This window comes from Bombyx mandarina, chromosome 08, assembly GCF_030267445.1.
Source record: "Bombyx mandarina strain Sakado chromosome 08, ASM3026744v2".
Lineage (NCBI taxonomy): Eukaryota > Metazoa > Arthropoda > Insecta > Lepidoptera > Bombycidae > Bombyx > Bombyx mandarina.
This window is the reverse complement of record NC_143215.1, coordinates 13,173,868-13,197,058: the sequence shown is the minus strand read 5'-3', so window position 1 is coordinate 13,197,058 and position 23,191 is coordinate 13,173,868. Positions and strand designations below refer to the sequence as shown.

Here is a 23,191-nt window from a genome sequence, read left to right as displayed (position 1 = left end):
CGCTGAAATAGCCTCTCAAGGCTATCAGCTTAAGTAGGAAAAAAAAATAAGCTAATGTACAACTGAACTTTTAGACGTTTTTGTTGCTGTGTGCAAATAAGGAATATAAATTATGAATTACATTAATTTATTTATGCAGGATTGGTAAGAACAGAGCATATGAAAAGAGTGTGGAACGGAGCGGTAAGATCTGAGTGAGAGAAAACGATAAGAAAGGGATAAAATACCTAATGACAGAGAAAAGCAAGATGGCGAAGACGATTGAATGAACAAGGCCAGTACTCGCAAACTGAGATACTATAAGACAAGTATTTTGTTTGTATGGAAACTAGCGACATCTTGTAACGCATGCCCCTAAACTTATATGTTGTTAAAATTAAGGCATTTAATTACTGTATAACTAAACACAGAAAATAAAATTAAAAACATTCAAGTCTTTATTTGTTATAGATAAATTGATTAAATTTTATCGATTTAAGGTTTCTGAAAATTTACAAAATCCTTCATTAACAATAAAATATAGGATAGGTAATATGTATCTACAGGAGGAATGAGAAACTAAACGAAGTAAAGCCATCTAGTGGCCAACACCCGTAAACTGTTTTGTTGAGTGCTTGAGTTTTTTTTTTCTTTTTCTTAGATGGTTGGACGAGCTCACAGCCCTACTGGTGTTAAATAGTTACCGGAGATCATAGACTAAAACGTAAATGCGCCACCCACCTTAAGATATAAGTTCTAATGTCTCAGTATAGTTACAGCGGCGGCCCTGCCCTTCAAACCGAAACGCATTACTGTTTCACGGCAGAAATAGGCGGGGTGGTGGTACCTACCCGAGCGGACTCACAAAACGTCCAACCACCAGTATATGCTTCGAAATGGGCACGACACTTAAGTTGTAGAGTAAATATTTCGTATTTATTACGATCGTTACCTTGAACTGTCTCCCTGGGTTGTCCATGACGAGCTGGTACGCGATATCCTGGCAGCCAAGGGTCAGGCACTCCGCTGGTACATCAACGTCCGACTCCCAATTCCTCTCGGAAACGTGAGCATACATGCCGGCGGGTGAGGCGTGCGTCACTCTGGTAGTTGTGACCAAACCTGAAAACGAATTAAAATGTACAGAAAAATTATCAGCATTTTTTATTGCCCTTATAAGCAGACGAGCATACAGCCCACCTGATGGTGAGTGGTTACCGTCGCCTATGGACTTCAGCAATTCCAGGAGCAGAGCCAAGCCGCTGCCTACCATTAAGTACTCTCCACAAGCCTCGTTTGAAGAAAGATATGTCATAGCGCTCGGGAAACACCGTGGAGGGGAGCTCATTTCAAAGCCGGATGGTACGTGGCAAAAAAGATCTCTGGGAGTGCATTGTGGATGAACGCAGTGGCTATCATCTTAAAGTAATGTATTTCTTAGGCATCAGTTTGGCTCTTTTTTTTTTTTTTTTTTTATTGCCTTTGTAGGCAGACGGGCATACGGCCCACCTGATGGTGAGTGGTTACCGTCGCCCATGGACTTCAGCAATGCAAGGGGCAGAGCCAAGCCGCTGCCAACCAACCTAACGCTCTGCCCCTGGCTTTACTGAAGTCCATGGGCAACGGTAGCCACTGACCATCAGGTGGGCCGTATGCCCATCTGCCTACACAGGCAATAAAAAAAAAACAAAAAAAAGTTAATTGCGCTTTTATGTAGGTAGGCAGGCACTTAAAAACTATAGGCGAGATATAGATCAAGAGATTAGTGGTAATTACGTTGTGATATCCATGCGTTACAGTAACCATTTAACATCAAGCGGACCGTGACCTCGTCCACCCATTTAAGCAGTAAAAAAACAACATGGCTTCCATAATTATATCGGGCAAGTCAAATTTGGTTTTAAGCAGATACATAAAACTTTATATGTGATTATATAATTCGGTTTTCATGCATACAGTCTAAAATTACAACTTCATTAAATAAGGTTTAAATGTAGAAAAACATATCTATACATAAAAAAAAATTGGAGTGTCTGTAATATTTTAAATAACCGCTTTTTACTGTATGCATATGAATAAGTATACATACACCAAAATAACATTTTTTACAAATTTTGTCTGTCTGTTTGTTACGGATAATCTCTGGAACGGTTGGATCGATTTTGACGAGGCTTTCACTGATAGGTAGCTGATGATATAAACAGACTTTTTTAGACTAGTTTCGCCCCGCGGCGTCCCGCGGTACGACAATAACCGCGGGTAGCATCGCGAGACTCTGCTATCAATAATAAAATTTAATGTTTCCGAAGCGACGCGAGGGCTGGTCGCTAGTATTTAATAAAAACTCTTGTACTCCGTCATAGAACTTAAGGCTCGGAACAAAACGATCGACTAATAACAATCATTGACTGTGGTAAGAGAATATAAATGTTAAAATTAATAACTGCTTAATGTCTGTGTGACTATTTAAGTAGTAAATTGTTCTATTGTTCGCCAGTTAGAAGTGAATGTTGTTCTATTAGATTAACTTATGCTTTGTGTCTTCCGATTACAAAAATATATAAAATATCAAAAAGTAGCTATCTTTTTTATTTGGTTACATGTTAATTTGTTTGCAATAATTTTTGGCTGCTGTATATTTTTAATTGCATTAAGTTTAGTTAGATCGCTAATGAATCATGCTCTCCCTAATATACTAGTCGGAATGCTCTACTTTTCTATACAATCTATATATGAAGCAAAAACTTTGTACCATTTTTACGAAAATTGCGCGGACGGAGAAGTATGAAATTTCCCACACTTATAGAGAATATAGAGAAAGCGTGCAGAGTGTTAATTTTTTTCAATTATGCATAATAAATACATAAAAATCAATAAAAAAAACATTACACATTACTCGCACTACCATGTATTTGACACAACACGCATGCATACTATTTGTATATTGTCAAACTTTTCTTCTTGCTTATAGTCTGTGGTTAAATTGAGAATAGATTAAATATAGTTTGTCTTAAAAAAAAATTATTGCTTAGATGGGTGGACGAACGCACAGCCCAACTAGTGTTAAGTGGTTACTGGAGTTCATAGACTTGTAAAAGATGAATGCCGCCACCCACCTTGAAATATAAGTTCTAAGGTCTCAAGTATCGTAACAACGGGTGCCCCACCCTTCCATTATTGCTTCACGGCTGAAACAGGCAAGGCGGTGGTACCACCCGTGCGGACTCACAAGAGGTCCTACCACCAGTAAAAATATAAATAAATACAAATAGCTACAAACCAACGTCTAATCCGTTTTCAATGGCCCATTGTCCAATAGACGGCGCCCAGTTTCCTTTGTGGAGTTGGGAGTGACATGATCCTCGGGTCACGTTCCCATCTAAGCCTATTACTCCGTATTTAGTTTTCACTCCAGTCAGGTATGAGGTGGCGGTGCACGCTGAGTCCGGCACTTGGGCGTCTAAGCAGTATGTCTGGAAAAACAAAGATAGGCACTAAAATCGAGAGCAAAACGTTGATATGTCGTGAGTATAGGTTGCATCCAAAATATTCATAAAGCCAAACATCCAGGTGAATCACATTGTAACCGATGCACCAAATTCATAAGCGAAGTCACTGGACTATAACAAGCATTGGAATTTTGAAACACAACAGGTAAACATTAAAGACAAGTGAGGATAGTCCAGGTTATAATGATATTACACTAACGTGGATAACCCGAGTGTAGTTGTGTGAACTAACTTTGTCAAATTTTATTTTCAACCAAACTTCAAAGTTCGAACACTTGCTTGGCTCAAAAGATAAGAAGTCGGGTGTACTCCTGTGTAACGATACAACAATACCGATGTTCAAATCTCAGTGGCTACGTTCCGTTTTCAAATTTAGGATAGTCGTTAGTTTAATGAATCGTGACTAACACATCTTGAAGAATATGACCAGGGCCGCATTTATCTTAAGTGCAGCCGTGAGAGCCACTCTAAAAATGTATGCAAATACTTGTGTTGTTCATTTTGGCGCCTTAGAAAATTTTCGCGCTTTTTTCCCTACCAATTCGTTAGTAGTCTAAAAGCCTAAGCCTAAGACGCTATTCCAGCTATGCCTGGACGGGTGGGTGAGTTCACGGGCTCAACCTGAGAGAATTTGCTGACACTAGTCCTAGTAAGAGCAGTGCTTCGGAGAATCTACCACCGGATCGGAATCGCGACCCACTGAGAAGATCCGGCGAGAAACTCAGTGGGCTGTGTCTATGGGTTAGTTCGCTCGTCGTACTCTTCGTCGTAATCGACGAGTTCAACGAGGACGTTGACCAGTGCTTGAGAGGCTTAAATCACCGAGGAATTTTTGCGCTCTGAACACTAGCCGACCTCAAGGCTCACAATATAAACAATTATCCCGCTCATAACCTACTAATTTATTCTTACAATTTACCAACAACACAATAGATGCTAAACTATGGAAAAGGTCCTTCGTTGGATCGGCGATACTACCGTCTAATTGTCTCAGATAACATAGCGCACTTCCTTCCTACAAGTATTGTTTGAGAAGAATGCATGTCACGTTTTACTGGCACCTTAAGCGGGTACACAATTGTGTTTTTGCTAACAAACGTAAGGGGCCATTTTCTGCTGGCCTTAAGGGTCTGATTACTGAATCCAGTAATACTTTAGTTCTATAATTATTAGAATTGGATCCATTGGGTTCAGTGGCGTCAGCTATACCATCCGTGACCTGCGGCAAATTCAACGGATGGGGCCCAACAATAAAACTAACATTAACGGCCGTCTTGTGTAGTGGTAAATAGCATGGTCACACAAGGGGGTCGCGGGTTCGAATCCCGCCAGGGGAAGATATAAAATGTCTTTTCCAGGGTTATGGATGTATATTATTTAAATGTATGTGTATCATAAAAATCTTACATTTATTACCGTTATCTGGTACCTGTAACACAAGTTCTTTATGAACTTAGCACGGGACCAGTTAACGTGGCGTAATCGTTAATTAAAAAAATATTAGTTTATTTATTTATTATATTAAATATTTAATTAATTTTCAAAAGCGTACGTATTACATTTTTGTAATAAATAAATAAATTACATCCAACTTTGATTTGCTTCAAGTACTTAAAATTTATAATTATTACTAAGTTTTGTTAAAAATATTACGTTAGTTTGAGATCGAGATCCCTCGGACCGCATGATCCAGGAGCGGTCAGTCCTACCATCATAATATAATTATGCCACTGCATATATGCATTTTCAAATTGTTATGTGTTTGTCGATTCATTCAGTCCACAAATCAAATCAAATTACATCAAAAAAAAAAATAAAAAAAATTATTCAACATAAATGAAAGTACATACTTGTTGAACGTCAAAAGAACTACCGCCAATTCACAAGAACTAGCCTCCGTCCTGAGAAGAATTGGCAAGAAACTCAGCGGGCATGTCTTTTTTTTTTAATATTAGATTATTATTTTTTATATTAGATTTTTTTTAATATTCATTTTTACAATGAGTATTATAACATAACAATTATTACAATATTGAAATGCCCGGAGCGAGCAACTCATTCCCACTTTTTGCAATCTTCTAGATAATCATTGTCTTTATAGTAAGCTTTATTGCACAGATGTTCTTTAATAGTTTTCTTAAACATATGTATATGTAGGTTCTGAACATCTTGTGGGATTTTGTTGTACAGGCGCACAGACAAACACCGTTGGGCAGCTGTTGTAGCTATAGTTGTGACCTTAGAACTTATATCTCAAGGTGAGTGGCGCATTTACGTTGTAGATGTCTATGGGCTCCAGTAACCACTTAACACCGGGTGGGCTGGCCACCCATCTAAGCAATAAAAAAAAGGCTGTGATTTGAGAGTACCCAGTACTGGGAACTAGTGAATTTGCGACTTCAATCCATTTTACTGGTGGTAGGACGTCTTGCGAGTCCGCACGGGTAGGTACCACCACCCTGCCTATTTCTAGCGTAAAGCAGTAATGCGTTTCGGTTTGAAGGGTGGGGCAGCCGGTGTACTGTAAAAACTGAGACCTTAGAACTATATCTCTAGGTAGGTGACGACATTTACATTGTAGATGTCTATGGGCTCCGGTATCCACTTCACATCAGGTGGGTCGTGAGCTCGTCCACACATCTAGGCAGTAAAGAAAAAATATTTGAAGTTCCGAATTGTCGTAATAAAATCAATTTGCAATAGTCAACTTTACTTACACTCAACATCTATATTTAATCTATACTAATATAAGTATATAAATCTATAGTTGTTTTTACGGATGTTCCGTTATAACTACTGAACCATGCATCCGATTGACTTGAAACTTGGTATCCATGTAGAAAATACATGTACTTAATGGACATATTATATGAGTGTCGGACTCCCTGTTAATAATAATGACAATAAATAATAATGTTAATTTTAAATGCCCAGCGAAGCGAGCGAGTACGGCTAGTATTAAATAAATTTGTGTCATTAAAATAATTAATTAAACTTATCGTGATACCTGTTTTTTTTTAATAGTTTTTTTACAAATCGAAAAAAAAACATCAAAAGAGATGAATACACATTGTTATACTGATCGTTCAACCGTCCAGCTTGCGTTCGTGTGTCATGATCAAGGAGAACTGTCAAGGTTTTTGAGCACGTCGCCATTGTAGCAGCGGTGTAGACTTCAGGAAATACGCGTACGTAGTCTCCTCATCGCCGGCCTAAGATCGACTACAGTTTTTTTTTATTGTTTAGATGAGCGGACGAGCTCACAGCTCACCTGGTGTTAAGTGGTTACTGGAGCCCATAGACATCTACGACGTAAATGCGCCACCCACCTTGAGATATAGGTTCTAAGGTCTCAAGTATAGTTACAACGGCTGCCCCGCCCTTCAAACCGAAACACATTACTGCTTCACGGCGGAAATAGACAGGGTGGTGGTACCTACCCGCGCGGACTCACAAGAGGTCCTACCACAGTACACCTTGTTTACAGTTTTAACTGGTGGTCTTATTGTTCCAATGTTTCCTCTTTAAAATAAGTATGCGTTCTTTTAGGGTATAGGATTTATTTCGCAGACTTTTTGCTCTTTTGCGAAACGCGTGAATTGCCTTCGTGTTGTAGACGCATCCAAATCTAGATGTATGTATTTTTATAGCTGGTAGCGTTGAGGGACTATTCTAGCTTTAATCGAGCTCACGGGGCTCAGCTTGAGAGAATCTGCTAACACTAGCCCTAGCAAGTGTAATGCTTCGCTTAATCTACAACCGGATCGGAATCGCGTCCCACTGAGAATATCCGGCGAGAAACTCAGTGGGCTGTGTCTATAATTCATCGAAATACCCCGTAGCGTTTGATTGGTTGTTTGAATTGATTGATCAAAGGTCTTATGACTGAAAAAAATATGTCAGATTCTAATTTCTGCCGTGAAGCAGTAATGCGTTTCGGTTTGAAGGGTGGGGCAGTCGTTGTAACTATACTTGAGACCTTAGAACTTATGTCTCAAGGTGGGTGGCGAATTTACGTTGTAGATGTCTATGGGCTCCAGTAACCACTTAACACCAGGTGGGCTGCGAGATCGTCCACCCATCTAAGTAATAAAAAAATATATATATCTAAAACTAACAATAAAGTAGTAGAAAACTTCCGTTCAGCGCGATGACCGATGCGCGAACGCCTACAGACATAAATTAAATTCGCAATACGACGACGCAAAGACAATAAATTCGTTTCGGTTTTTAAATAGAAGTCTAAAATGACGTTGTCAATTTAGCATGAATTAAAAAATTTCTAAAAACAAAATCTATATATTAATACGTGAAGCAAAAACTTTGTATCCCTTTTTACGAAAATTGCGCGGACGGAGGAGTATGAAATTCTCCACACTTATAGAGAATATAGAGAAGAATTGCACAATGCTAATATTTTTTTTAAATAATGCATAAAAGATACATTAAATCAATAAAGAAAACATTACACACACTACATACCATGTATTTGACGCACACACGCATGCATACTATTTATTGTCAAACTTTTGTTCTTGGCGTCTGTTGTAAAATTGAGAATACATTAAATATTGTTTGTCTTTATTAATATTTTTCATAGTATAGTCTTGGCGAAATTTGTGATTATAGAAGTATAAAATATAATCATAATAGTCTACAAACTTACAATTCCAATTAATTATAGTCGAATTTCGACTACTGCGGGACCTCTAGTTTAAATAAAATAGCTTACAGAGTAGTGTTCAGCTCATTAGTTGGGTAGGTAACGCAAAAAATTTACTTAATAAATGCAATATATATACATATAAATAAAATTGGAGTGTCTGTTTGTAATATTGAAACAGCCTCTTTTTACTACATGCATATGAATATGTATACGGTACATACACCAAAATAACATTTTTTACAATTTTTGTCTGTCTGTCTGTCTGTTTGTTCCGGCTAAACTCTGGAACGGCTGGACCGATTTCGACGGGACTTTCACTGATAGGTAGCTGATGATATAAGGAGTAACTTAGGCTACTTTTTTTAGACTAGCTTCGCCCCGCGGTTTCACCCGCGTTACGAAAATAACCGCGGGTAACATTGCGGGACTCAGGTACCAATAATAAAATTTAATGTTTCCGAAGCGAAGCGAGGGCGGGTCACTAGTGTAATATAAATATCTTTGTATTTTTTTTTATATTCCGTCTTTTAATGTACATAACGAGTGCTGAAAGGCGTTTTGGCTTAAGCCACATTTTCCTTAATACACGACATTTATCTTTGTAATTAAAATTGCGTTTTATTAGATATTAGTATCAACAGTTCGATGTTTTTTAATTGAACTTCAATTACTCCATTCAAATAGCTGAAGAAGTTTTTTGTAATGATATTTTTTCACCTTAAATGGCTAACCGGTAAAGTTGCGAAAATGACGCTTTTTTTTATTGCTTATATGGGTGGACTAGCTCACGGCCCACCTGGTGTTAAGTGGTTACCGGAGCCCATAGACATCTACAACGTAAATGCCGCTACCTACCTAAAGATATGAATTCTAAGGTCTCAGTTATTACAGTACAACGGCTGCCCTACCCTTCAAACCGAAACGCATTACTGATTCACGGCAGAAATAAGCAGGGTGATGGTACCTACGGACTCAAAATACGTCCTACTACAAGTAAAATGTAATAATGATAACGTAATCTTCCGATTTCTCTATTTAAGCATAGAAGCGTTAGTAAACTAATCGCTTCGTCGAACAATCTAGAGTTTTTGCCACGAAATTTGGCACAATAGTTACATAACAACAAGAAAACAAGTTCCGCTTACAAATAAGATTAAACTGTATTGAACAAGAGTCGATGTTTCCGGTGATTCAGATGAAATCAAGACCAGAATATTTAAATCATGTTTACGTAATGTTTTTTTTTTCCATAGACTCACTCACACGGACTCACAAGACGTTCTACTGCTGGTAGGATGTCTTGTGAGTACGCACGGGTAGGTACCACCACCCTGCCTATTTCTGCTGTGAAGCAGTAATGCGTTTCGGTTTAAAGGGTGGGGTAACCGTTGTAACTATACTGAGACCTTATAACTCATATCTCAAGGTGGGTGGCGGCATTTACGTTGTAGATGTCTATGGGCTCCGGTAACCACTTAACACCAGGTGGGCCGTGAGCTCGTCCATCCATCTAAGCAGTAAAAAAGAGAGAGAATGAGCTAGTTACTTATCTAGTTGTAAGTGGTATCTACACGTGCGTAATAATGCGAATTAATTTTTCTTTTTTTATTTATTACACTATTTTGTTCCTTCACTGCGTTACGTTGACAAGCGCTTAGTAATTTAAAATTATTTTATTACTTACTAGCTGACACGGCAGACTTCGTAGTGCCTCAATCGAGAAAGAAAAGACAAAAGACAAACAAAAGGAATCCGTCCGACGGGGGACACATCAAAGGGAAAACAAAATTGTTATTTTTATTTAATTCCGAGCATTTTCATATTTATCTACCTTTTAAACCTTCTCTGGACTTCCAAAAATAATTCAAGACCAAAATTAGCCAAATCGGTCTAGCCGTTCTCGAGTTTTAGCGAGACTAACGAACAGCAATTCGTTTTTATATATATAGAAGAAGAATATAGAAGATTAAAGTAAGGTAACAATTTTGACAAAAATTAAAATAATTTTATGGTTTAATTTCGTCTTTGTTATTCGCCGACGTTTCGAACACTATACATTTGTTATGGTCACGGAAGACCGAATTGTTATTCGTCAAAATTTGAATATTTCGCTAACTACCGTCAACTTTTTAATTATGCCTACAGCACGCGAATATTAAAGAAAACACCAGAAAAAAAGACTTTGTCAGCTCTTGTCTATTCAATGCGAATCTACTTTAAATATTGACGTCATATCTCTACTACGTTTTCTAATTCATATCGTCTACTGGTTATGTAAATTAGGGAGCTATCTCTTTTTTTATTTGTAAAGTTTATAGTATAATACATGCGTAATTTATTTTAGAGATAGGTAAATCAAACAAATTTCCGCCATTAACACAATATCTTTTTTAATCCTCCTCCTTTACCAATCATGCTCTTCATGTCTGAAGGTCGTGACCGGCTCCATCCGTAACGTTCGTCTACACTACGTTATGCCATTTAATCCCCCCTAGGGCTACTGTGTGAGCATTGGAGACGGTGGAATCGTGATCAGATCAAAGCATTGAACTGCGCCCCCGCCATCTTTACCGATCGTTTAGATACGATAATTATTATTTAAAAAAAAATATAGTTTTACAAATGACAGAAGCTGAACTTACCCTAGCCAATCCGGTCACCGGGAATTTCTCGAATTCGAGAATATTCTCTTCTCCCAGCCCTCGATCCAGTTGGCCGGCATAAGTCCGGGCTGCCATGACAGTGGCTAACGACATTCCATCGCCAATAAAAAGAATTCCGTTTCTGGCCTTATTTTTGTTCGTCTTCTCTTTTAGTTTAGATTTTAGTGTTGATGCAGCAGACTTCTTCCAATAGGAACCGTGTTTTTCTTCAGCCGGTATGTAAGCTGGATTCATGACGGTTTCCAGAACCTTCTTGGGTTTCGGCGTGGTCGCTGCATCTTCTGCAAAGAACGCAAATAACTGATTAGGGGACCTGAATCGCGCTATCGGTAATTTCAAGAATTTTTTGGAAGCGCGTTATGCAGTATAGATCACTGTAAATAGTTGGTAATGTTAATGTATTCAAACTTAACACTGAATCAAATAACGAAGAAAGCGGTCGCTGGCGTTTTGAGATGTAAAAAATTATCTACTGAACATTTAATGAAGTCAACTGTGCAAATAATGATGCAAGTTAGTCGTACACGTACGTGTGATATCGAATTTAAAAAAAATACTTTGTTATCATAAACGATGCGAATAAAGCAGACGAGTCGTTAACAGTATAGTACAAAACTTGTACATAATAGAATCATTATAAGTAGTCATTCAAATTACCCCCTAATTTTCTCTTTCGCTTACTAGCTTGAGCACTAGTGATTCGGTTTATTTCGACTAGCATAAGTACTTATGCTGCAAGCCAAACGCACTGGATCACATTTATCATTAAATAAACTAAATAGATTAATCAGTATTGGCAGAAATTCAATATCTCATTAATCTACTAAGGCACAGGCTCGATGGAAGATTTTTCACATGATTTTCTGGACACCCGAATAACATTTCTAAATAATCCTGACTTGATTTAAACACAGACCTTCTTTATAATACCTTTATTCACATGAAATGACCCGCTAGACTTCTTAAAAAATGCTTTACCAATTACAAAAGACTGCAATCAAGAACAAATTGTGTTTTGGAAAACGTGTCTTTTAAAAATCTTAGACAACTATCATTTTTATTTTTATTTTATTGCCTTTGTAGGCAGACGAGCATACGGCCCACCTGATGGTAAGTGGTTACCGTCGCCCATGGACTTCAGCAAGGCCAGGGGCAGAGCCAAGCCGCTGCCTACCGTAAACTAATTTAAAACGTCTGAATTGTTTGATGTTAATACATATTTTTACATAAACTCACTTCAGTGTGCATTGATTCAGTGAATCGCCAGTCACGGTGTATGTGTGTGACGAAACTAGCAGTCGATATAGGTATAAAATAATTGAGATGAAGGTGAAAGCTATGTAGTAGGAACTACATAATCCTAGGTAATGTGCGTTGTCATATCGGACTCTTTAAATATCGCGACCCTAAAAGTCCTTCAGAGGCCTACGAAAAAATGACTTTTTTTCCTACCTATTCTAGTAACCGCGAGGGGCTACACTAGGTTCGCAAAACGAGTAGGTGAGCTCACGGGGCTCAAACCTAACGACGTTGCTAACACGAACCCTAGCAAGAGCAGTGCTTCGCAGAATCTACCACCGGATCGGAAACGCGACCCTCTGAGAAGATCCGGCGAGAAACCCAGTGGGCTGTGACTGTGAGTTAATTTACTCGCCGAACCTTTCGACGAAAAAAATTGACTATAATTATTAAGTGTTATACTAGAAATATCATTACTCGTGGCATGAAAGAGAACGCAAATATACGGGATGTTTCTTTAAAATAGATTCATTTTAATTATTATTAGCGACCCGCCCTCGCTTCGCTTCGGAAACATTAAAACACACATGAAACAAAAAAAAAAAAAAATAATTAAAAAAAGTAGCCTATGTTCATCAGGGACAATGTCGGCTTCTAATGGAAAAATAATTTTTCAAATCGGTCCAGTAGTTTCGGAGCCTATTCGAAACAAACAAACAAAGAAATCTATTATCTATAGATTATTTATTTTATAGTCGTCTGTGACCATTTAACATCAAGTGAACAATTTTTTCGTTCACTTACCGAGCCCAGAACAAAACAGCTGTAGCGTTCATTACTATTTGATAAGCGTAAATTTAAATAATTGAAGTTCATTACCGAATAGCGCGACTGATTCGTATGTATTGCTCTGCGATCTGTCATCCGTGATAACGAAAACTAAAGTACTTAACTGAGGCACCGTTTATACCATCTTTAAATACCTAAATCTATCTATATACATAAAACTGAATTGCTGTTCGTTAGTCTCGCTAAAACTCGAGAACGGCTGGACCGATTTGGCCAATTTTGGTCTTGAATTATTTGTGGAAGTCCAGAGAAGGTTTAAAAAATAGATAAATACGAAAATGCTCGGAATTAAATAAAAATAACAGTTTTGTTTTCCCTTTGATGTGTCCCCCGTCGGACGGATTCCTTTTGTTTGTTTTAAGTTTATTTTATACAAAAGTTTAGGTCTTTTATTTATCGATTGGGGCACTACGAAGTCTGCCGGTTCAGCTAGTTAAGTATAAAAAAGTCTTTTTACAAATGAATTTAAATACAGCAGTAAGCAGTAATCTTAAATAATCAACCAACAAAATTATTATATTAAATTACGGTATTTGATAATTAAATCATGTATTTACAAAGCACGTCACACCGTAGGTTGTATTTCAAAAATAATCCTTCAAAAAAACACGGTAATACATTTATGTACAAGATTATGATATTATGATTATAAGGAAACCTACAAGACATTTGTATAGAAATATAATATAATTGACGCTCTGATTACAATGTGGGATTTTAGATTGTTTTAATGGCATTAAAAAATACGACAGCTGAAATATTTTGCGATAGAATTAATATGTAATTGTGTGTAACCAAGCGACGGTGCAGCCTTGTTGAGTTTTTTTGTTATTGATGCGTAGCCTTACTGCTAGTTGGAGAGGATTGAGGTAAAGGTAAAGCTATTTTTTTCTACCAAAATAAAATGATTGGACTTTTATTTACGAGGAAACCTGTCGCTGTGGTCACAATATAACAAATAGATTTAACCATAGAGAGATTCTCTATTGTTTTTTTATTTATTTATTTTTATCGCTAGGTGGGTGGATGAGCTCACGGCCTACCTGGTGTTAAGTGGCTACCGGAGCCCATAAACATCTACAACGTAAATACTGTCACCCACCTTGAAATATGAGTTCTAAGGTCTCAGTATAGTTACAACGGCTACCCCACCCTTCAAACCGAAACGCATTACTGCTTCACGGCAGAAATAGGCAAGGTGATAACAGCCCGTGCGGACTCACAAGAGTCCTACCACAAGTAATTACGCAAATTATAATTTTGCGGGTTTGGTTTTTACCACACGATGTTATTCGTTCACCGTGGAAGTCAATCCTGAACATTTGTTGAGTACGTATTTCATTAGAAAAATTGGTACCCGCCTGCGGGATTCGAACGCCGGTGCATCGCTCGACACGAATGCACCGGACGTCTTAACCTTTAGGCCACGACGACTTCGAAAATTAAAATACATTTCTGTATTGAAATTTTATTAACCAAACCGAAACCACATCGTCTTTATCAGATGAAAACGACGCAATCGTCTCTTATCCGACCACAGCGGAGTTGGTTAGAAAGAAATTTTATTAATTATCATAACTTTGTCACGTTCCGCCTAAACGATTGGTCACGTAATTAAGCGTAAAAAATTAATGTTTTTTTTTTTTTTTTATTCATTTACGAAATCAAATCGAATTTTGTAACGTCTAGGAGTCTTGTAATGTCGGTCTAGTAACTAGTTATTAAAGTGGAAATGTAGATAGGGCACGCGGACGCAAGTAAATAATGTCATTTCATATGACATGGAATAACTTTGGTGGGGTGATTATGGCGTAAAGTGATTTCGTATCAAGCGATACCGGAGCTCAAATCTCACTGACCTGTCCCAATATTTAACCGACTTCAAAAAAGAAGAAGGTTTCCAATTCGACTGGGAACCGTTTTTGATGATTTTGGTTTTTATTGGAAAGAACCGATGGCTTCTTATGTGGTCCTATTAAATTTTTTTTCAATATCTGAGTGGTGGTAGTTTTTGAGTTAAACCTTAATAATGCATAATCATCTCAGCCTGTTCACTATACTGTTGATGTAATATTGTAATTGTCACAGGTTTTCCTAGTCCAACGTCCTTTTTTGATTACTGGCTTTACGCTCCTAAGGTTAGTGACAAGCAGGAGGCTGGTCATTGACCTTGAGTCGGACGAAATTAATTGAAACCTACCCGGATATAAATTTCAACATCGGAAACTATTCAGGCATACATTTAAGCCGACGATTGTAATTTTTAAGGGTAATCGTAATTTTTATTTATTGCTTACACGGTTGAATGAACTCACGGCCCACTTGGTGTTGCTTAGCATAGCCTTAAGAGGCTATTTCAGCTTCTTCTCAGGTGAGCTCACGGGGCTCAAACCAGGAGTGTTACTAACACTGGCCCTAGCAAGAGCAGTGCTTCGCGGAATCTACCACCGGATCGGAAACGCGACCCACTGAGAAGATCGGACGAGAAACTCGGTGGACTGTGTCTATGGGTTAATTCGCTCGTCGAGCCCTTCGTCGCAAGCGACGGGTTCGACGAGGACGGTGACCGGTGCTTGTGATACCTAAAGACACCGTTAATGGATCGGGAGGATCCGTAATGACGTGTTTAGGGCGACGCCGACTGCTTACCATTCGGCCTACAGGATCGGGTATGAATGCATCGTTGAAGCATTTCGTAGAAAAGTATTATTTAATTAGAAAACATCTTACGAGTATACCAGTAGTTTAATCCTTTAGGCCAGGACGACTTTAAATTAATCTTATGATAACATAACTCTACATAGAAATGATATAAAGACATAAACATAAAAACATTATCTTCCTCGGTTTATCAACAATTTCATTGGTAATATATTGGTACATTGGTAATTTTCGAGTTACGGACAGACAAAAGGTAAGTAGGTAGTACCTAATACATAAAATTAATCTTGAGGTCAGCGATTACCTAGGTTTTAAATAACACTAACAACTCGTAAACTAGAGATTGAGAAACAGAAGAAATAACTACACGGTGTACACGGTTTACTGGTGGTAGGACCTCTTGGGAGTCCGCGCGGGTATGTACGACCACCCTGCCTATTTCTGCCGTGAAGCAGTAATGCGTTTCGGTTTAAAGAGTGGGGCAGCCGTTGTAACTATACTGAGATCTTATAACTTATATCTCAAGGTGGGTGGCGCATTTACGTTGTAGATGTCTATGGGCTCCAGTAACAATTCAGTGGGGTGTGAGCTCGTCCACCCATCTAAGCAATAAATAAAAAAGCACGCACTGTCAAGTGTAGGTACACCTAGCCTTTTGGTAACTGTCTCGAAAATTAACATTACACAGTGAAACGGTTATTCTAATTACGTGCGAAAACTATCCCTTTGTCATGGTGAAGATAATTCGAACTGAACGAACTTTACCCATTTAACGCTTTATTGTACAAAACAAAATTGGTTCATGGACTACATATTCGACAATTCGATTGGTAGTCCTTTTTGACGTGACAACTTCTTATAATTCGATGGAGGCAGCTGCACGCACAAAAAACATGACTCGTGCGGCGTTACCTCGCTCTGAGGCGTTCCATTTGAGGCTTGAAGTGCAAGCGAGAGCGCGCAACAAAGAGGCACAAACGGCCTCCGCGTTCGACAGCGTTCGACATCTGTCTCTCTCCTACTTGAGTGAGCGACGCATCCGCATTGACAGCTGCTATACAAATCCACTGAGAGGATCCGGCAAGAAACTCAGTGGGTTGTGTCTATAAGCTAGTTCGCAAGTCGAACTCTTCATCGACTGTTAGTTCACGGAACAGAGAGTGACACGAGTTACTGGCGGTAAGACCTCTTGTGAGACCGCGCGGGTAGGTACCATCACCCTGCCTATTTCTGCCGTGAAGCAGTAATGCGTTTCGGTTTGAAGGGCGGGGTAGCCGTTGTAACTATACTGAGACCTTAGAACTGATATCTCAAGGTGGGTGGCGCATTTACGTCGTGGATGTCTATGGGCTCCAGTAATCACTTAACACAAGGTGGGCTGTGAGCTCGACCACCTATCTAAGCAATAAAAAAAACACGAGCAATTCCTTATCCCGAGAAAATTCTTTCTTTCACTCGATAATTCAAATTACCTGGGCTTTAGAAATTATTTAATAGCGGATGAGCTATTTATTTTATACGTCAAACGAAACATAATAGATCCGAATTACTGGACGAACCATATTACAATTGTGCTCAAATTTAAAAATTAACCCACATCTCGGGCTGTTTCGCGTTGATCACGAATTATTCTGTTTAGCGTAAACCGGTTTTTATTATCTTAAGCAACAACAAGAACATTATGAAATTATTTGCATTCAAACGTCTATCGTGAGGGAAAGATATGTAAAAATAAAAATTTACATACGATTTAATATGCATTAAAGAAATAGTTTTATTGCATGTCGTTTAAAGACACAGTTAAAAAACAGCTTCTTTTTTTTCCTACCTAAGCTGATAGCCTTGAGAGGCTATATCAGCGTCGTCTTAACCAGTAGGCGAGCTCACGGGGCTCAAACCTGATGACGTTGCTAACACGAACCCTAGCAAGAGCCGTGCTTCGCAGAATCTACCACCGGATCGGAAATGCGACCCACTGAGAAGATCCGGCGAGAAACTCAGTGGGCTGTGTCTGAGGGTTAATTTACTCGTCGAGCCCTTCGTCGCAAGCGACGGGTTCGACGAGAACGATGACCGGGGGAAAAACAGCACTGTATCATAAAGACACAGATTAAAACAGCTAAAACGTCGTATCAAAGGATTCCTGTAACGTGTATGAGTATCTTCCGTATAGACATTTTTGACTTCACACGAGTAGACAAAAGTACCCTCCATATAATTAAAACCACCTTTGCGACTTAATCTTGCTATATCTATATATTAATACGTGAAGCAAAAACTTTGTACCCCTTTTTACGAAAAGCGCGCGGACGAAGGAATATTAAATTTCCCACACTTATAGAGAATATAGAGAAGGAGTGCAGAATGATATTTTTTTTTTAAATTATGCATCGAAAAAACCTTAAATGAGTAAATAAAAACATTATACACACTACCATTAATTTGACACACACACACATGCATACTATTTGTTTATTGCCTTCTTATTGCTTATTGCTTGCTTTGTCTGTGGTCAAATTGAGAATAGATCAAGATTAAATATTGTTTGTCTTTATTAATATTTGTCTAAAGTATAGTTTTGGCGAAGTCTGTGATTATAGAAGTATAATATAATCTTTTACGATAGAATCATAATAGTGTACAAACTTATTTCGACTATCAGACCACTAGTACATATTATTGTATATTATTTTCGAGTTTTAGAAACTACAGTTTTAGTGCTCACCGACGAATTAGCGTGATCAAATCATGTGAATAGCTTGAATTATGTATAATATTATGACTCGGGAGAGCCGTAGATAATATTATGATAGTAATTAATATATGAGTCGTCTATTATCAAAGGTGGCAATCTGTGCATTTGGACAAAAAAATTTTATTGATATGTCAATACAGATTGATTTGAATATAATCGTCTCCTTCAAAGAATACGGTTCAAAACCTGCATTAAATAAAGGTTAATAGTTAACCTGTTATTTATCTAAGATGTCGTTCCGAAGAGTTTTGTGACTGCCAATGGAATACAAAGTCAATAATTCGTTTTTCTGATTTACCAATCATTGTCCAAAAGTCAGATTGCCGGCTTTGATAATAGTCGACTCATATAACCCCTAAAATTCGATACTGTTTCCCGGTAGAAATGGGTGGGTAGATAAATTAGAATTGGAAACATTTAAATTTTAAATTCATCTGAATCAAAAGCACTATAGGTTTTTTTTTTATTTCTTTCGCGACACCTGTTCTTGAGCGTATTTAACTTAAATCTTATTTACGGAATTTATAAATTAGCTAATTAACTACAATACAATTAGAGATTTTGAACTCCTGTCGTGATGTCTGCGGGATGCAGTCACCGCTTAGATCCAGGTAGACCGCATAAGCGATCATGGGCAGTGTCAAAGTGAAAATTTTGCTACATTGCACATCTTTATAAGATAGTATTAACCGCCAGACTCCGAATGCTACTACCGTTACTATCTTTAAAGTTACTTCGATCGGGAATACAGCCCAGGACTCCACTAATGAAAGATAACGTCATAAATTGCCATAAAACTATGGTTTTCATAGAATTTCTATTGTGTTTATTATGTGACTATATATAATTTAGAATTTATCCCTGTACACTAAAAATTCCGAGTTCAAGCAAGACATATTATTATGTAATTTAAAAAAAATGGCAACAATAAATATATATTTTTTTATTGCTTAAATGGTTGGACGAGCTCACAGCCCACCTGATGTTAAGTGGTTACTGGAGCCCATAGACATCTACAACGTAAATGCGCCACCCACCTTGAGAAGTTCTAAGGTCTCAGTATAGTTACAACGGCTGCCCCACCCTTCAAACCGAAACGCATTACTGCTTCACGGCAGAAATAGGCAGGGTGGTGGTACCCATCCGCCCGGACTCACAAGGTCCTCCCAACAGTAATTACGCAAATAAAAATTTTGCGGGTTTGATTTTTATTACACGAATTTATTGTAATGAAAAAAAATATCAATATTTATGGTAAGACATTAATATTTAAACAGCCTGATAGAACAATACGGCGCGATATATCACTTAAATCAATAAAATTGATACTAGTGACGTAGTTCATACTGCGGGTATTAACCCTTTGACTGCGGTGTAGGTCACCGATGCCCTACGTAGCGTAATGAAGTAACTATACTGAGACCTTAAAACTCATATCTCAAGGTGGGTGGCGGCATTTACGTTGTAGACTTGTTTTACTGGTGGTAGGACCTCTTGTGAGTCCACGCGGGTAGGTACCACCACCTTGCCTATTTCTACCGTGAACCAGTAATGCGTTTCGGTTTGAAGGGTGGGGCAGCCGTTGTAACTATACTTGAGACCTTAGAACTTATATCTCAAGGTGGGTGGCACATTTACGTTGTGGATGTCTATGGGCTCCAGTAACCACTTAACACCAGGTAGGCTGTGAGCTCGTCCAGCCATCTAAGCAATAAAAAAAAAGATCTCTATGGGCTCCGGTAACCACTTCACACCAGGTGAGTAAAAAGTAATAATAATATCGATTTCCGTTACTAAGACGCCGGAATAGATATTCCCACTAGTTAGAAGACTTTGGGAAAGACGAATCCGAAGATACTGAGAATGAATCTATTTCTAATAAAACCTACCAGACTAAAATATACATTAAAAACAAAAGAAGGTATAGTTAGGCAATCCAGACGCTTACAGAAATCGACATAATTACTTCAGCGCGACACTATTTTTTTTTTTTTTTTCCACAGGTGAAAATCGCCGGATCCCCACCCGCGCGGCAGGTGGGGTATGTGGGAGTTGAACCTCACTAAAAACTCCTGCCGCTCACAACCCACTAGGGCATTCTTGATCTTACATGGCAGTCAATGTGTTAAAAGTATTCTTAATTTTTAGGGATAAAATATTTTTTGTTTCTTTTTTTTTCCCTACCTATTCTATTAATCCAGAGGGGTTATTCTAGATTCACCGAATTAATAGGTGAGGTCACGGGGCTCGAACCTGACGATAATATCTTTGAGGCATTAAAACGATACACTGTCGATACGTTGCCGTTAATAATTTAATTTTTATTGATAACAATAAAAATATAGTTGCTTATGAAAATTGCTTCAATTGACAATAGACTGAATAGGTACTTCAGTTATTGTAATGAACACTTATTTCGTAGTTTCAATTAAACTCTGTTATTGTGTCAATGTCGTGAATATTAATTAATTTTTTTTCTTGTTATAGTACAAATAACTAGATATACAATATAAAAATTTTAATAAAAATAACTCTATTTAAAATTTATCATTACCATTCAAATTTAAAATAGCGTTATTTTATTGATAATGGCTTTTTGTCATTGAATTAAAATAAAACTAGCAACATAAATGTTATTATGTGCTATTAGCGATGCATTTTCGAGTCGTTTCATTTAATATTAATTATTATTCAAATAGTTAAACGTTTTCGGAATCATAAAAAGTATTCCACTAAATTTCGCAAACCGAATTCCACGTGAAAACATAAAAAAAAAATACATTTAAACTCTGAAACAAGCAAACACTGATAATTCGTTTTAAAACACACAATACAAAAATACAACAAGCCGTTACGCGCCATTTTTACTGTCACTATTTTGTTTTAAATTTCACATAAATATATTTTTTTCATTATTAACGCACCTGCGTCAGTCAGGACGAGGACAACGGCGAAAGCCAGCACTGCGATCCATTGTCGCGCCATCACTGCACTGTGGTCTCGCGCACCTGCTTATATCAACTAAATGTACGCTCAATTCTGAATGTACATTGACTATGATATGTACTGACGCGGCGATTAAACCATGCGGCAACAATTACGTACGCTACGGTATGTCTACGGGCTATTTTTTTTCAATCAGCGCGTAGCTCACGCACTTTTTTAACGCTGTTTTTTTTTCGCCTTTGTAGCCAGACAAGCCTACGGCCCGTCTGATGGTAAGTGGTTACTGTCGCTCATGGACGTCAGCAATTCCAGGAGCGGAGCCAAGCCGCTGCCTGGTCGAGGAGGTAACAGACCCGGTTAACAGCTGCTAAAGCCCCCTCCCTACCCCCAACCGGATATATGAGATCGAACTCTCAATTCAGCATAACAACAGTCCTCCAACTCGATTTTACTACTGGTTCGTGATACTGGTTTGTGTTTTTTTCCTTTGTCGTAAATTATCTATATATTAATACGTGAAGCAAAAAGTTTGTATCTCTTTTTACGAAAATGGCGAGGACGGAGGAGTATGAAATTTTCCACACTTATAGAGAATATAGAGAAGAAGTGCACAATACTAATATTTTTTTGAAATAATGCATAAAAGGTACATTAAATCAATAAAGAAAACATTACACACACTACATACCATGTATTTGACGCACACACGCATGAATAATATTTATTGTCAAACTTTTGTTCTTGACGTCTGTGGTAAAATTGAGAATAGATTAAATATTGTTTGTCTGTATTAATATTTTTTTATAGTGTAGCCTTGGCGAAATTTGTGATTATAGAAGTATAAAATACAATCATAATAGTGTACAAACTTACAATTGCAATTAATTATAGTCGAATTTCGACTACTGCGGGACCTCTAGTTATGATAATTTGCCGTATGAATTAAAAAAAAAAATTGCTCCTGCGTGCGGGATTTGAACATCGGTATCATCGCCACGCTACGATACGAATACAACGAGCGGGCGTCTTATCCTGTAGGCCACGAGGACTTCGAATTTTGTACTCTTTACATTAACGCTTATAGTTCACATCATCATTTGCATTATTATCGGTGGATTGACTCCACTGAAATAACAACTAGATATATAACTACATAGAGTTGAATGTGCATTTGAGTTGGAAATTGAAACTTTGTCTAAAAGGCTAACACACACACAAGAAATGCTTCTGTTATACTGCTATCAACATGCAACAGGTGACGCGCGAATTTCTTCGACAATAATAATTATGATTAGTTGTTATTATTATCAACTAGTATGTAATAACTAGTTAATAATAATAACGATTCGTTCGATGAGACCATTTGTTTCTTGATTTTTTAACAAGATAAATATTAGGTTTCATTTTTTTGACTTGACAACGTCTTATACTTCGATGGGGCCGGCTGCATGCACGAAAAAACATGACTCATTGAGGCGTTCCATTTAAGGCTTGAAGTGCAAGCGAGAGCGCGCAACGAGCGACAAAGAGGTTAAAATCGGCCTCTGCGTTCGGCAGCGTTCGACATCTGTCTCTCTCCTACTTGAGTGAGGGATGCATCCGCGTGGACAGCTACTATACAATAATACATTTACATGTTTTCGTCAAGTATGAAGTTCAGTGAAAAGCGAATGGGGTGTCAATATCTATCAAACAAATAAAATTAAAATTTTCTTTTCAAAAATGAAACCATTCCATAAGTATTTTCTTATGACGTTGTCAGTAAACCGACTTTAGAGACAACCGATTTTTTTTTAAATGCGTTATTATGCTAAAATCCTGGTCACCTTAGTACGCGCAGAATTAATTTACTAAGCGCTCCGGGAAACTAGTTAAAATTATCTCGATCCTTCCAGTTCCCAATGACAGATCGGAATAGATCTGT

The 23,191-nt window shown here is 37.8% G+C and overlaps 1 protein-coding gene across 2 annotated transcripts in view; it reads right to left on the bottom strand.

Moving 5' to 3' along the window:
• Window positions 1–23,191, bottom strand: part of LOC114242936 (membrane-bound alkaline phosphatase) — a 44,167-nt gene that overhangs the window by 7,667 nt on the left and 13,309 nt on the right. Inside the window, exons 1-4 of one of the 2 annotated variants that reach the window (XM_028174268.2) lie at window positions 21,246–21,310; window positions 10,797–11,098; window positions 3,260–3,452; window positions 932–1,101 (exon numbers count right to left, since the gene is read on the bottom strand). In XM_028174268.2, the coding sequence (XP_028030069.2) occupies window positions 932–1,101; window positions 3,260–3,452; window positions 10,797–11,098; window positions 21,246–21,306 (726 nt within the window). In that variant the 5' untranslated portion in view covers window positions 21,307–21,310. Of the gene's footprint in view, window positions 1–931; window positions 1,102–3,259; window positions 3,453–10,796; window positions 11,099–21,245; window positions 21,311–23,191 lie in introns of those variants that run through there. The other variant, XM_089729244.1, reaches the window with a different exon arrangement.